This window comes from Desmodus rotundus, chromosome 11 (assembly GCF_022682495.2).
Source record: "Desmodus rotundus isolate HL8 chromosome 11, HLdesRot8A.1, whole genome shotgun sequence".
Taxonomy (NCBI): domain Eukaryota; kingdom Metazoa; phylum Chordata; class Mammalia; order Chiroptera; family Phyllostomidae; genus Desmodus; species Desmodus rotundus.
Window position 1 is genome coordinate 13,317,860 of NC_071397.1, and position 13,323 is coordinate 13,331,182.

General features: G+C 46.9%; 1 protein-coding gene across 1 annotated transcript in view; it reads right to left on the reverse strand.

Annotated features, from left to right (window-relative positions):
- Positions 1 to 12,889, reverse strand: part of TNFRSF21 (TNF receptor superfamily member 21) — a 60,246-nt gene extending 47,357 nt beyond the window's left edge. Inside the window, exon 1 of the mRNA XM_024557877.4 lies at positions 12,341 to 12,889. Coding sequence (XP_024413645.2) covers positions 12,341 to 12,427 — 87 coding nt within the window. The 5' untranslated portion in view covers positions 12,428 to 12,889. The remainder of the gene's footprint in view (positions 1 to 12,340) is intronic.
- Positions 12,890 to 13,323: the final 434 nt, after the last annotated feature.

A 13,323-nucleotide genomic window follows, 5' to 3' on the forward strand; every position in this document is an offset into this window, starting at 1 on the left:
AGATTTGTTTACTTTTAGAGAGAGGGGAAGGGAGGGAGAAAGAGAGGGAGGAAAACATCGATGTGAGAGAGACATCAGTGGGCTGCCTCCCGCATGCACCCTGACTAGGAATCGAACTCTCAACCTAGGCAGGTGCCCTGAAGGGGAATGGAACTGCTTCGAGGGACGACACCCAATCAACTGAGCCACACTTGTCAGGGAAAATTGCCATCATTTTTAACGAAATTAATTGCGAGCAGTGATAAATTTTTGTGAATTCATAATGGGCAAACAGGAATACTTTATGAGTTTAATATAGCAAAAATGTTCATACTGCTCATAAAACTAGTATTCTAAGAAAAACCTCAGTTACTGTCAATATTGTAACAAAGATGAGGCAACCAAGATTTATTTCTGAGACGGTGACTATAAAACATAACAGACCATCAAAAGCCAGGCAGAGTTAGACACCCCCAGAATCTCTGACCATTTTATTTTGAGCAGCACATTAAATCGGTAATAGCAAGGCACTGACTGCTGGGAATTCTCTAGATTTGAAGGGAAAAAAGAACGGATGAAGGGAAGAGCTGCAAGGGGAAAGCTCCCACAAAGCACAGACAGATTTGTTCCCGGTAATGTTATATAAATTTGGTTAGTTCTTGCATTTATCTCCTGCTATCCTCTCTGATTTAAAAAAAGTCTTCTGTTGCTAGGGCAAAAGTAGGGACTGTTGTTAAAACTGCAAATATAGACAATGCCAAAGCTAGAATGTGCTGACTATAGGACTGGAAGGAGGCAAGCTTAGGGGACACTGGGAAAAGGGAAAAAACAGGCGAGACTTGACCCAAATGCTGTCTTGCCTGGAACCTGCAATGCAGAAGAGCGTGCACTCAGCATTCAGTCCGTGAACCACAGACCCTCATCGCCTTCCATCCGCAGCAATGACATTGCTATAGGCTAATAAGACCCTCAGCTACGTGCAGAAGCCACTTTAGTGGCTAAGTTAAGGTGGTAAAGGTGGTAAAGGTTTAGGGGAAATATTACTCTTCTTCCGTGCTCACTAAGAATCCTGATACAAACTGAGGTGACAGTAAGGACACCAGCCAGTGCAGCAATTCCAGCAAGAATATAAACAAAACCTATTTTAGCCTGGAGTGTGCTGAGCAGGCGCACTCAGGCCCACTCAAGCAGGTCCCAGCTAGGGATCTGGGCAGCCCTGTGGCTCCGCTTCCTCATTAGTATATATAATGGAGATAATGGTAACACCTACTCTCTCTCTTTTTTAGAGAGAGAGAGAGAGGGGAAGGGAAGGAGAAAGACAGGGAGAGAAACATCAATGTGTGGTTGCCTCTCACATGTCCCCCCACTGGGGACCTGGCCCGCAGCCCTGATTGCAGCCCTGTCTTGGAGAGGCATATGTGCCCTGACTGGGAATTGAACCAGCTACCCTTTGGTTCGAAGGCCCGCGCTCCATCCACTGAGTCACACCAGCCAGGGTGTAACACCTACTCTCTTAACATGGTTTTCAGCATTGTCACTGCAGGTAAAGCAGATAGGACAAGCGTGACACAAGTTGTGCTCCATGAATGTTAGTTATTTTAATTATCACTCCTCCTACTTTAACATTTTACTATAGTTTAGCTTTATTCCCTTGGGATTAGATGATCTTTTTAAATTGTCCCCATTTAAATGCGAAGAGTCCAGATTTAAAAAGCTATAATCTGAAAATATACCTTACTAGATTTGTAGCATTCTAGAGAACAAAAATGCAGACTACAAAATGAGGTAAAAGACAAAAACAAGGGGGCATTTCAAAACAGACTGAGAATGTAAACTTAGTATACAGTAAGGGAGAAAACACAACCGAGGAGAGAGGCCCCACTATTAAGAAGCACACTGTAGGCAAGTGGGGCGCCATCCGCGTCAGCATTTCCAGGGTGTCTCTGATCTAGTCCACCAGATGTTCGTGATTCTAGGGTCGAAAACATGGGCAAACAAATTCCAGCCCGTGGCCTACTTTTTTACAGCCCGGAAGCTAAGAATGCTGTTTACATTTTAAATAGTCTGGGGAGGGGGGGGTCAGAAGAAGAACAATACTTTTGTGACACATGAAAATTATTTGAAATTCAAATTTCAGTGTCCACAAATCAAGTTTTATTGGAACATGGCCACGCCCACTCCTTTAGGTACGGCTTAGGGCTGCTTCAAAGTACTACAAAGGCAGCGCTGAGTCGTCTCCCCCGAGACTACGTGGACCACAAAGGCAAAAATACTCACTGGGTAGCTCTTTACAGATAAAGGCTACCAATCCTTGGTCTCAAGGCTTAGGAAACGCTCCTGATTGCAGCCCTGTCTTGCAGAGGCACAGTTAACATTAGCCTGTCGATGGCTCCAATACACCCTGGCAGGAGGGCTACAGACGACCCTGACCTAGCTGAGCACAGCACTTCCGAAACACTCTTGACCATGTAATGCTTTACTCACTGCCAGGTGCACGGACGTCCCGCAGGACACACTGATGTAGTTCTCACCACCGACAGGACACTAAAGTCCACTGAAGTCAACAAGCCCGACATTAAAATGATCAAATATACAGTTCCAAGTAATCACGTAAGTGTATTCAGCCCATCTGTAAAGAGATCATTTCTGACTATTAAAACCAACAATAACGAAGAAGATACTCTCAGGCACAAATAAAATGGATTTAAGAATATTAACCTAAATTTTTGTTACTAAATATAATAATATTAAAAGTAGAATGTAAAAATATATGTTATACACAGCTAATAAAAACTTACAACTCGCCCTGACCAGGTGGCTCACTTGGTTGGAGCATTACCCCACTCACCAAAATGTTGCGGGTTTGACTCCTGGTTTGTGGGCCTGGGCGCATATGCCCAATCGATGTTTCTCTCTCATATCAATGGTCCTCTCTCAGTCTCCCTCCCTCCCTCTCTCCCTTCCTCTCTCTCTAAAATCAATAAATATATCCTCAGGTGAAGATATTTTAAAAACTTATAACTGAAAATATAAAGAATTAGTGCAAATGAGGCCAACACAAATTCCACTCAACAGTTGGGACACAGGGCGCTATCAGTACAGGGAGTCATCACATGGATAAATTTATGACATCCCCAACTACTGGAATGCAAACTTGTACAAGCAAGGATATTTCCCTATCTCTATTAAAGCAGCATAAATAAGTTAAAATGACAAACTCCGATGCTGGCAGGCTCGTGGGGTAAACGGCACATTTATAGGTTGCTGGTGGCACTTTAAATTAATCTAGTCTTTCTCAGGGCAATCTGGAAATATGCAGCAAGAGCCATAAAACTGTTCATTCGTTTCCTGTGTCCCAGTGATTCCACCTTGGGGAATATACCTCAAATATACCCCTCTCTGTTGGGAACAACCCAGAAAGAAAAAGAGCATCTGGTTTGTGCAGAGACAACTCCATCAGTGCTGCTTGCTCGCAGTGGGAGAACAATGCCAACCAGCCAGGTGCCCCACAAAAGTTGGATGGCTCGACACACTGCTACCCGGGGGAAAGTGGCCGTTAGAAATGGTAGGCATGAAGACGTAAACTGACATGAATCGTGGGTACCTTACACTTACTAATGCCCACCCAAACTTTGGGTTCCCCAATGCACTCCAATCCTCCCCCAGCCTTCCCCTTCAAAGTAATCAGACCACCAGACTCAACTCAAGAACTGGGGAGTCAGCCTAAATGAGTGCCTTCCTCCAACCCTGCCCACCCCCATCTTTCGCCATCAGTAAACTCTCCAAAATCGTTGAAATCTGTTAATCCCCATCTTCAGTAACACCACCCCAGAAACATCATCTCTCCCCTGCACTACAGCAGATTTCAACTGGTCTCTTGCTTCTATGCTTCCCTCTCTAACCCATCCTCCGCAGAGCTGCCAGTGCAATCTCCTAAAAAATCTAGTTCAAGCCATATTATAACCCTGCTGCCCACTGTACTCTGAGTGCCATCCTGACACTTTCGCACCTTTAAAAAGGTTTATATGATCTGGCCCCTGCTGCTTCTTTACCCTCAATCCACATGCCCTTTGCCCTTATTTGCTGAGCGCCAACCACATGACCTTTCTAGTCTTTGAACAAGCAGGAGCTTTCTTACCTCTGTGCCATTCCACATGCTGTTCCCTCTTTCCAGCACACTCTTCCTTCTGTTCTTAAAGGCCCATCCTTCTTACCCATCACCCCTTTTGTCTTCCCTGATAAGCTATGATCTCCAAGAGAGAGGAACCATAAATAACCTTTTACTATCATACATACACCCAGAGTCTAGCAATGCCTGACATTTAAGAGATGCACCGTATTTCTTAAATGAAAAATAAAAATAATCTCTGTAAGATAACAGAAAATAGCTACATGAAAAAGGCAGACCACAAGCAAGTACATTAGTTGTAACTACACATAAATGTTCATACACTGTCAGAGAATAGAAATGAATCGGGAAGACTCACAAGGAGAATTCCATACCCTAGGTCTTCTAGTCTGCCAACTTGCTTAAGTTTTAAATGTTCTGTTAGTAACTCAAATACCCTTGAATTATAGATCTCAGGAGTGAGACATAGCTCATGCTCCAGCTGCCCTCTAACTTGTCTAGAACGAACAGTTAGTTTAGAGCAACATCCTTCTGGAATTCCTTCAACAATCATTTATTGCTTGACTACGAGGTGTCACGGCATTGAGCCAGAAACACAAAGATGAATAGCACATTGTCTGTCGACTTCGAGAAGCTGAAATGGAGTAACAGCCCTGGCCCTGAGCATTCCAAACAAGAAGCACACCCAAAACTTGTCTGATTTTGTACTTTTTCCTGGACCAGGTTTTAACAACAGATTCAACCCCAAAACAGAGCAAGAGATGAGGCCTGGATTCTAAATGCAAAGGAAGAAGAGCAAGGGGTGAATAATAACTAAGTAACTTATTCTGGAAACCTGTCGCCATTTGCCTGTGAAGCTTTTCCCCCTTCCCAACCCTCAGGCTTCTCCTAATCCTTACTAAGCAGACCTGTCCATACTGAGAATGAAATCAGATAATGGTCTGGTCTCAAAGGTTCTTTGGGAGACCAGAATTCCAACGTCTTTCCCAGAATCAGTGATTAAAGTTCCTCTTGCCCTTTGCCTCTCTTAAGTCTACTCAGTGTCTACAGTCTATGAAGATACTTGTTTAAAAGCTTGCTTACAGGAATACTACAAGGGAGTCTGATAAACCTCAATAATCATGGAGTTAAAACCAGTTTCTAAGAGACCTGAAGTGACAAGTTAACAAAGGAAATACTAACAACCAGTGATGCAGACTCATGCCCTAATCCTACACAAATAATCAGGCTGGCAGCAAAGCAAACCCTAAAAGGTCCTCAATTTCTCAGGATGAATGAGTTGAAACTATTGCTAAGTAGACTCCATGCCACACTGTTACTCACTAAGCAAATATTTTTCAAAAGCAGTCCAAGTAGCAGGAAAGTAAAGCAACCATTCCCTATTTATAACATTTCAATTTGCTAGCATCTCTTTCCATCTCAACCATGGATGGCACCATGGCCCGTCAGAGTCACACCATAGGAAAATGCTTGCCAACGACTCCACGCCCTCCCCTTTGAAGCCACACACACAGGTTGCTCATACTTCGGCTGTTTGGTCTAAAAGTCCAAGCGCCATCACAGAGCAGAAGTACTCATCGGATGGAAAGAGAATGTTCAACTCTCGGGTAATATCGTTCCGATAACAGAAAACAAATTTCCAGTAAGTTAAGGTTACTTGTCCCTTACCCACAACTTGGCAGAACCGCGGTGGGTATAAAGCCACAGTGGCCTAGACCTGAATCCTCTTGTCTAGCAGTTGCCAATTGCTTTACCATAATCTCTTTTACACCTCATTCTTTCTGTACAAAATGGGGCGAATGCTGTAACTCATGGACTTGTAAGATTAACTGAGACCATTTTTAAAAGGTATTCAATGGTAAAGTAGCCAATGGTAAGTACTCAATAAAAATATCAATATCAGTGATTAACATGAACAGCCACTAATATTCCTCCTTCTCAGTTGCCAGTGTTCAAGTCCTCCGGAACCCACGGCTGCTCTCATTTGATTCCAGGACTGAAAGACTCACTCCGCTCCTCCCTCCTAAGCCCATCAACGTCGTGTTCCTCCTCCTCAAACAGATCTGCAAACGGCTCCAAGTGACTGAGACACCAGGCACTTCTGGCGGCAGAAGAGCAAATGGAAAATTATATAAAGATCAGATAATGAGCCTTGGTAGGTCTTAGCTTCCTAAGTCCCTGCTCTTGTTTTTGTTTTTAGGACAAACCCTTACAGATAATTTTCAAATATTCTAAAGAGAAGATGGGGCTATATAGCTTAGTGCCCTCAGTACCCACCCACAACCTGCCCAGGCCCACCCTCTCCGAGGTCCCCCTGAGCACAACTGTCCCACCACTGCGAACAGCAGTCATCTCCAAGACCAGGGAGAAAGAACCATTCCCGGCAGCCTTTAACATCCCTCAAGGAGAGTGAGATCCCTACTGCTTTGAATCAATAGCCTAACACCAGTGAGCCCCATCTCCCTGCAGTGCCAAGTCCAGCAACACTCACTGACACCTCCCAGGTTCCTCCCAGATCATGACCTCGGCCCAGCTCCTCTCCTCTTGGACCCAGGCTGGAAATGCGAGGTGGTAGAAAAGCCAGGTGGCAGCATTCAAGCCAATTTAGGATTCCTGTTTATTTTTGCTATTTGACAAATACAAACACTGGGGCAAGGCCAGTATTTACTCACGATCTCAGCCCTATTTCTAAAGAAGCAAAGCTCAGCAGCTGCTACTCTGGCAGCAACAAAGCCCAGTGTCCAGCTAACGCCAAATACAGATTTAATTTTAGGGACCAAGATGACTGCTATGATGGCTTCAGTTTTCATTCTGTCAAGCAGACGTATCAGTGCCTGTCAGTCCAGACTAGGCCTGCTCCAAATGGTCGTCGGGCACATGCCCAGGAGCAATGAGGTAACCTGGGCTCTTCTTGCCATAGAAGAGAAGCACCTGAGTTTGCCAGGAAGTTGCCAGTGACCTGGCACCACCAGAATTTGCCAGGCGTGCTTTAGGGGAAGAAGGCCAGCCAAGTATTAGTGCTTACTGGAATATAAGCATCGGAGCCACCACAATGAAAAGTCATTTAATTCATACTGGCCCCCCAAAAGTCCGATATGACCATTTCCCATCACCAAAAAATAATTTCATAAAGTTAACTTAAGCCAATTAATTATAGTTTACATGCTTTATAAAGTGCCAACTGAGTACAAAACCAATTTGCAACTTGCCTACAGAGTCTCCAAAGAGGCTTTACCTCTCATCTTCAGGGACTGAGTCAAGTGTAAAGTTCAAGTGTGATGTCTCTGCCTTCTGATTTATGATGCAGAAAGTACAGGGACCACTTGCTAGGTCAAGTCAGCCCAGCAGTTCACACCCACTTGCCCTGATCCAGTAAAGACATGCCCAGGGAACGGGGCCTTCTGCAAACTGTCCTGGAAGATACGGCATTAACTGTGCGTACCAAATCCAAAGAGCCCACTTACCAGTCTGGACTTTGTCCAAACTGAACCACGCTAACACGTAATTTAGTCAATTGGTAGATCTCTGCCTAGTTAGCCTCAGGGTTTTTTTTTTCCTCAGTCTAAGTTGCTAGTACGCGTTCCATTACAAGAAAATTTTTTTCTTCTTGTTTCAGTTTGCTTGTGTATTTTATTTACACTGCGGTTCTGTTTGTTTGTTTCTTCCATGTGGACTGGACCTGAGGTAGATTCATCCATATGCCTTTAGAAACAGTCCAGATAAAAAAGAAAGCTCGATCACATTCTATACATTTTGACAGCAGGGATGGGAGTGAGATTCCTGGGCCAAGTCAGAAATCCCGCATTCCAGTACAGGCCTGCGCGGCCCATGCTGCTGACTACGAGTCACTTTCCTCACTGAAGCTAATGTGTATCATTACGAAACTTGGCAGATTTTTCTTCCTCTGGCTTTCACACACTAATGGCAAATTTACTTCAAGTTTTTAAAGATTTTCACACCAATCACATTTTGTGTATTGCTTTTAGGACATCTGTCTGGTGATTCCATATGAGAGAGTGAAACCCAACCAGGAGGACTGAGGGCCACCTACGTTTTTTTTTATCCCCACCCAAAGACATTGTTTTCATTGCTTTTTTAAAGAGAGAGGAAGGGAGAAAGAGATACATCGATGCGAGAGAGAAGCATCAATTGGCTGCCTCCCAAATGCACCCAGACTGGGGATCCTACGCGCCGGACCACAGACAGAATGCACAACTTAGGCAGGCATATGCCCTGCCTGACCGGGAATCGAACTGACAACCTTCTGATTAATGGGTCGACACTCCAACCAACTGAGCCACACTGGCCAAGGCAAACACTACATGCCGTACAAATTGTACCTGCGGGCAAGATCCAAATCCTAATCCATCCTTGGATTCCACTGCCTCTCTCAGAACTTGTTCAATGTAGGTTTATTAACGTGAAAAATAATCCAGGCTGAGTTTTTTCCCCTCCAGGTTTCCCTTCCAGCTTTTACGCTCTAGAATTCTGGAGTTAAGGCATACAAAAAGGAGAAAACCTTTTGTATATGATATCAGCTCTCATTCAAAGTTCTACCTGAACTTGCCATCAAGTCCATTCAGGACTTCAGCCCCTATAAGACCACTCCGTGCCTGCCTAGTCAAAGAGCCAAAGTCAAGTACCAAGATACTGATCATTAACTTTGATAAGTGAAGGCCAGGAGGTGGCACTAAGCTAGACACCTAGTCACCATCACAGAGAAAATCCCTAATGTTGGTGCCTTCCAGGCTACCACACAGCTGAACAGGCTCTTACAGCAGATGTGCCTCTATCCGGAATTCATAATGCATGCAGAATAGTTTTCAAACTTTCAGACCTCATTTCCTGGTCAGCTCCGGCTCCCTGCTCTGCTAACTGCCCCACTGCCAATCTGTCCAGTCAAAGCAGGTTCCCTGAGGGCAAAAGACACCTGGGAGCCTCGCATCACACCAGGCAGGCCCTTCTAGGCATTCCTTAAAAGTGGCACGAACCTAAAGGTCTCATTTATCTTCTCTCCAGACTTCTGGCCTGGAGCACATAGTTTGTCTTTCAGTTTATGGTTTACCTTCCAATACCATGCAGACACAACTCATCAGAGACAGAAGTGCAAGCAGCAAGAACACCTCTTTCCCAAGGCACTCATGTAATTTTCATTAATGTTTTGCAACAAATCAAGCCACCAGTCTCAACTTTCCCCCAGTGAAACTTCTCTGCTGTTACATTTCATCATCTAGCAGTTTGGCTTGTGAAACAGTCAGTGTGGCACAGGAGTGGGGAAAGCATGAGCTGAGGGGTCAGGCAGTCCTGGGGTCCAGCCCCAGCGCCGTCACTTGGGAGCGGTGTGGTCCAGGGCACACCAGTGAAGACTCTGCAGCCTCCATTTTCTCATCTGTAACATGGAGAGAATAGCACCTGCTCCACAGAAATGTTAACAGTAAATAAGATACTGCACATAAAGCAGCTGACACATAGTAATTTGCATAGATATAATCATACTATGTGTTATGTAGATTATACATAAGTGTACTATGTTGTACATATTATATAGTATATACATTTATTTGGTTTTTTAAAGCTTATAGTAAGTTCTCTTCCATACAGTTAAGTCTGTCAAGACAAGAATACGCATCAAACCTGTGACAATAACAAAAGCTGCCACGCAGTACAGGAGATACCTGAAATAAGAGGGGTAACTGAAAGGCATAATAAACAGGACATTTTATTGGGTTATTTTCTCATCTAACTACAATGTATGGGTAAGGTCACTAACCTCCCCACCTCTCCCTGGAGTGCTCTGAGCACCTGACAGACAGTTTTACCTGGGTTCTGGGACCTGGTGTTTGTCGTTTTTACACGGTCAAGAATCCAGTGGGATAAATAATCCTTAGGACGATGTCACGAGATCATCATTTTACAGCTAATGACACCTGTCTCGAGAACTGGAACTGAAGAGTGGGCACAGAAAAAACACAAGACATTGCCTCTGCACCCTGCTTGGAGGTTCCAGCAGAGCCAGCCCCAGGAACTGGTGACACACCCTCTCAATCACTCTTCGGGACAAAGGCATCAACCCTAGGCCATTCCATGAATTCAATTAGAGCCTTTACATTATAGTTAGCAGGAGACTAAGGACGCTTATTTTAGTTAACACCTTGAGATGGCTTCTAACCTCCACTATAAATTTCATTTTTTAAAGAGATAGCCCAAATTTGCCCCGGCTGGTGTGACTCAGTGGCTTGAGCACCAGCCTACAAACCAAAAGATCACTGGTTCGATTCCTGGTCAGGGCACACGCTTGGGTTGCGGGCTAGGTCCCTGGATGGTGTCCCTGTGAGACAGATGTAGAACTCTCCCAAATCACTGTTTGTCTTCCTCTCTTTCTCCTCCTTCCCCATCTCTCCGAAAACAAATAAATCTTAAAGAGATAGCCAAATTTAATTCTCAGTTGTTCAGTTACAAGTCCAGTGCACAATTTTTACATACTGAGTTTAATAATTTAGGAAAAGGAGCTGAGGTCTTTCTCAGTTGGTTAAAGCAACCTATACCCTTGGATTACATCAAGACCTTACTTTAAACACCTATCTCATACTAAAAGGTAAAATAAATGAAATGTGTTGACTTAAGAGTTAAAGTAGGAGTGGACTCAATGGGAAGCATAATAATCAGTTGTGTTGGTGGGACCCTATAGAGTAGATCTAAGGTGGAGAAGGAGAAAACTCAAGAATAGACTTAATTCCACTGATACTATTACTGATATGAATTTAGCAGGGTTTCTTTCCACAGCAAGACTATCAATCCAGGTTTACTGTTTGAAAGGACCCCCTAGCGGCCCCCACCCACCACACTTGTTCCACGGATACCCATCTTGATTTTGCCGTTACTCTAAATGGGCAGAAAAGAGTCTGTAAAGGCAGACTGGGACTTGCTTCATTATAAATGCTAACAGCACCGAACTTTTCTTTAGTCTCTCTCTTCCCCTTAAAACACTCGCTCCCACGGGGAACCAGAGTGTCTGTAGGATGAATTCCCAGGCCATAGCAACTGCACTGCGCTGGGATCTAAGCAGATCTTGGCTGGCCAGGCACTGAACCCTTTCCCGGAAGGAGACAGCAAGCCCGCCTTTAGGCTCTTGTTTTTTTTATTTTTGTTTTTTAATTTCTGTTGGTTTTTTAGCTAAGAACCTTCACCTTCCCTGCAGAGACAAAAATACAGCGATGGCAAGCTTACGATGGCTCCAGTGTCTGATCTCAAAGGAATTTTCTTCCACCTAACTTGCCCCCTCCCCTCTAACATTTGGAAAAAAGGGAGAAGGGATCTGGATAAGTTAGGGATAAGTTCTGGGTCAAGAGTGGTTTCAGGCTTTGACCAGGTAGGTGATGGAGGACTAGGTATAGGACATGCCTTAGAGCTGAACGCAGTTTGTGTGAAGAAGAGTGCTCCACCCTGCAGGTTTACCTGCCCGGCCACAGGTAAAGGATGGTTAGAGAAGACTGGAGAAAATTCATCTTCCTTTATGTAGCTCTCTCTCCCCCTTCCCCCACTCAAGTGCAAGCTCTCTGGCTGGCTGAGAGCCGGCGTTCAGAAGGCGCCTGAGATTGGGTCTAAGGGTTCTTTTTTTTTTGGCGAGCAAAACAGGGACCCACCCGAGCCAAGGAGCAGAAGTGGGGGAGGGGCGGCTTGCGCTCTGCTGGGGAATGCCAGGCGCGGCGCACCGCGGTCTCCAGAGTCCGGCGCGCACCGGCACCGGTCTCCCACTGCGGTAGCATCCCGACATGACACTGCAGCTGCAACAAAGCGCCGGCCGCGGCCAACCCTCGGCGCCCCGCACCACAGCCCCGGGCCCACACCACCCGGAGAGAGCATCTGCGGGTGGCTGGGGAGGGGGAGGAAGGTGGGGGTTACAAGGGGACCGGGTAGGGTAAAAGCCCTGAAACGCTAAGGAAGCCCGGCTGCCACCTCTAGCGCCTCCTCCAGGGAAGCCCGATTGCAAAGAAAACAATTCGCCGTCATTCCCAAGTCCCAGCTGAGCCCTGCGACTCCCCCCAAATAACCCGTCAAGAGTCATCCAGAGTGTTGCCTTCCATTACAAGCCCCCTAACCCAGCCCGCCCGACCCCGCGACCCCGCAGCTCGACAACGCGCACCGCCCCCAACGCCAGCCCTAGCCCGGGCACCCGCCCCTCCCCGGGAGAGCGACTCCTGCTGCTCCCGTGCGGCCCCCCCGAGCGCTCACCAGGAGGAGGGACCCCGCGATCATCGTGGCTCCGGCGATGTGGCTGCAGGAGGCGAGGGCTGAGCTGCCACTCGCAGAGGTCCCCATGGCTGAGCCCCGGGCTCGAAGGGGCGCGGGGAGCGCGTGGCTCTCCAGCAGCTGGAATCGGCGGCTGCTTCTGCCCAGCGCCGCATCCACCGCCGCCTCCCCGGCCGGGAGCCCATCTACCTCCAACACCCCATATGCACTGCGGCAGCCGGGCAGCCGGGCAGCCGGGCAACCGGACAGAGGAGGGAGGCGGCGACGGAGGCTCTCGGGGTGTTCAGCACCTGCCCAGCGGCGCGGCCACCCGGGCGGGGTGAGACAGCCGCGGCTGCAACCGGCGCCTCCCGGTGCTTTCCTCCAACAGCGGCTGCGGAGAACCAGGGAAGAGGGCTGGGCGCGAGAATGCAAAGGAACAACTTCCCATAGCGAAGCCTCCAGCCACTGCCAGCCACCCTCCTCCGCAGCCGAGACCCGCCGGCGAGGGACTAAGTCGGTGGCCGCCGGGCGTGGGGACACACGTGGTGGCGCCGAAGGGGCGGAGGATCGGCCTTTTGTGATGTCACCCGGGAAGAGGCAGGGCTCTTTGTGCGAGCCGGTCTGGGACGGCGTTCCAGGTGGAGCGAGGAGGAAGAGGGTGCCCCTTGGCGTTCGCTGAAAGCATTGCAGCTGCTTACTGACCTAAGGAAAGCACTGTGAAGGCTTGCACACCCCGACCCAAATGTACTTCTTTTTGCCACGATGATTCTGAGTAAATTATACCTGCGACCGACGCCTTTCTATTGTTTCTGACTCAGGATTAAAAAACAGCCAACGACCATAGAGCACTTAGATCAACTGCGTGCCAAACAGAGACCAGTGAGGTTGTTCTCAAACTCGGCTGAGCTTCAGAATCACCCGGATAATTTAAAACGTATATTATACTGTCCATTGATGACTGGTCCTACCAGAGATTCTGATTT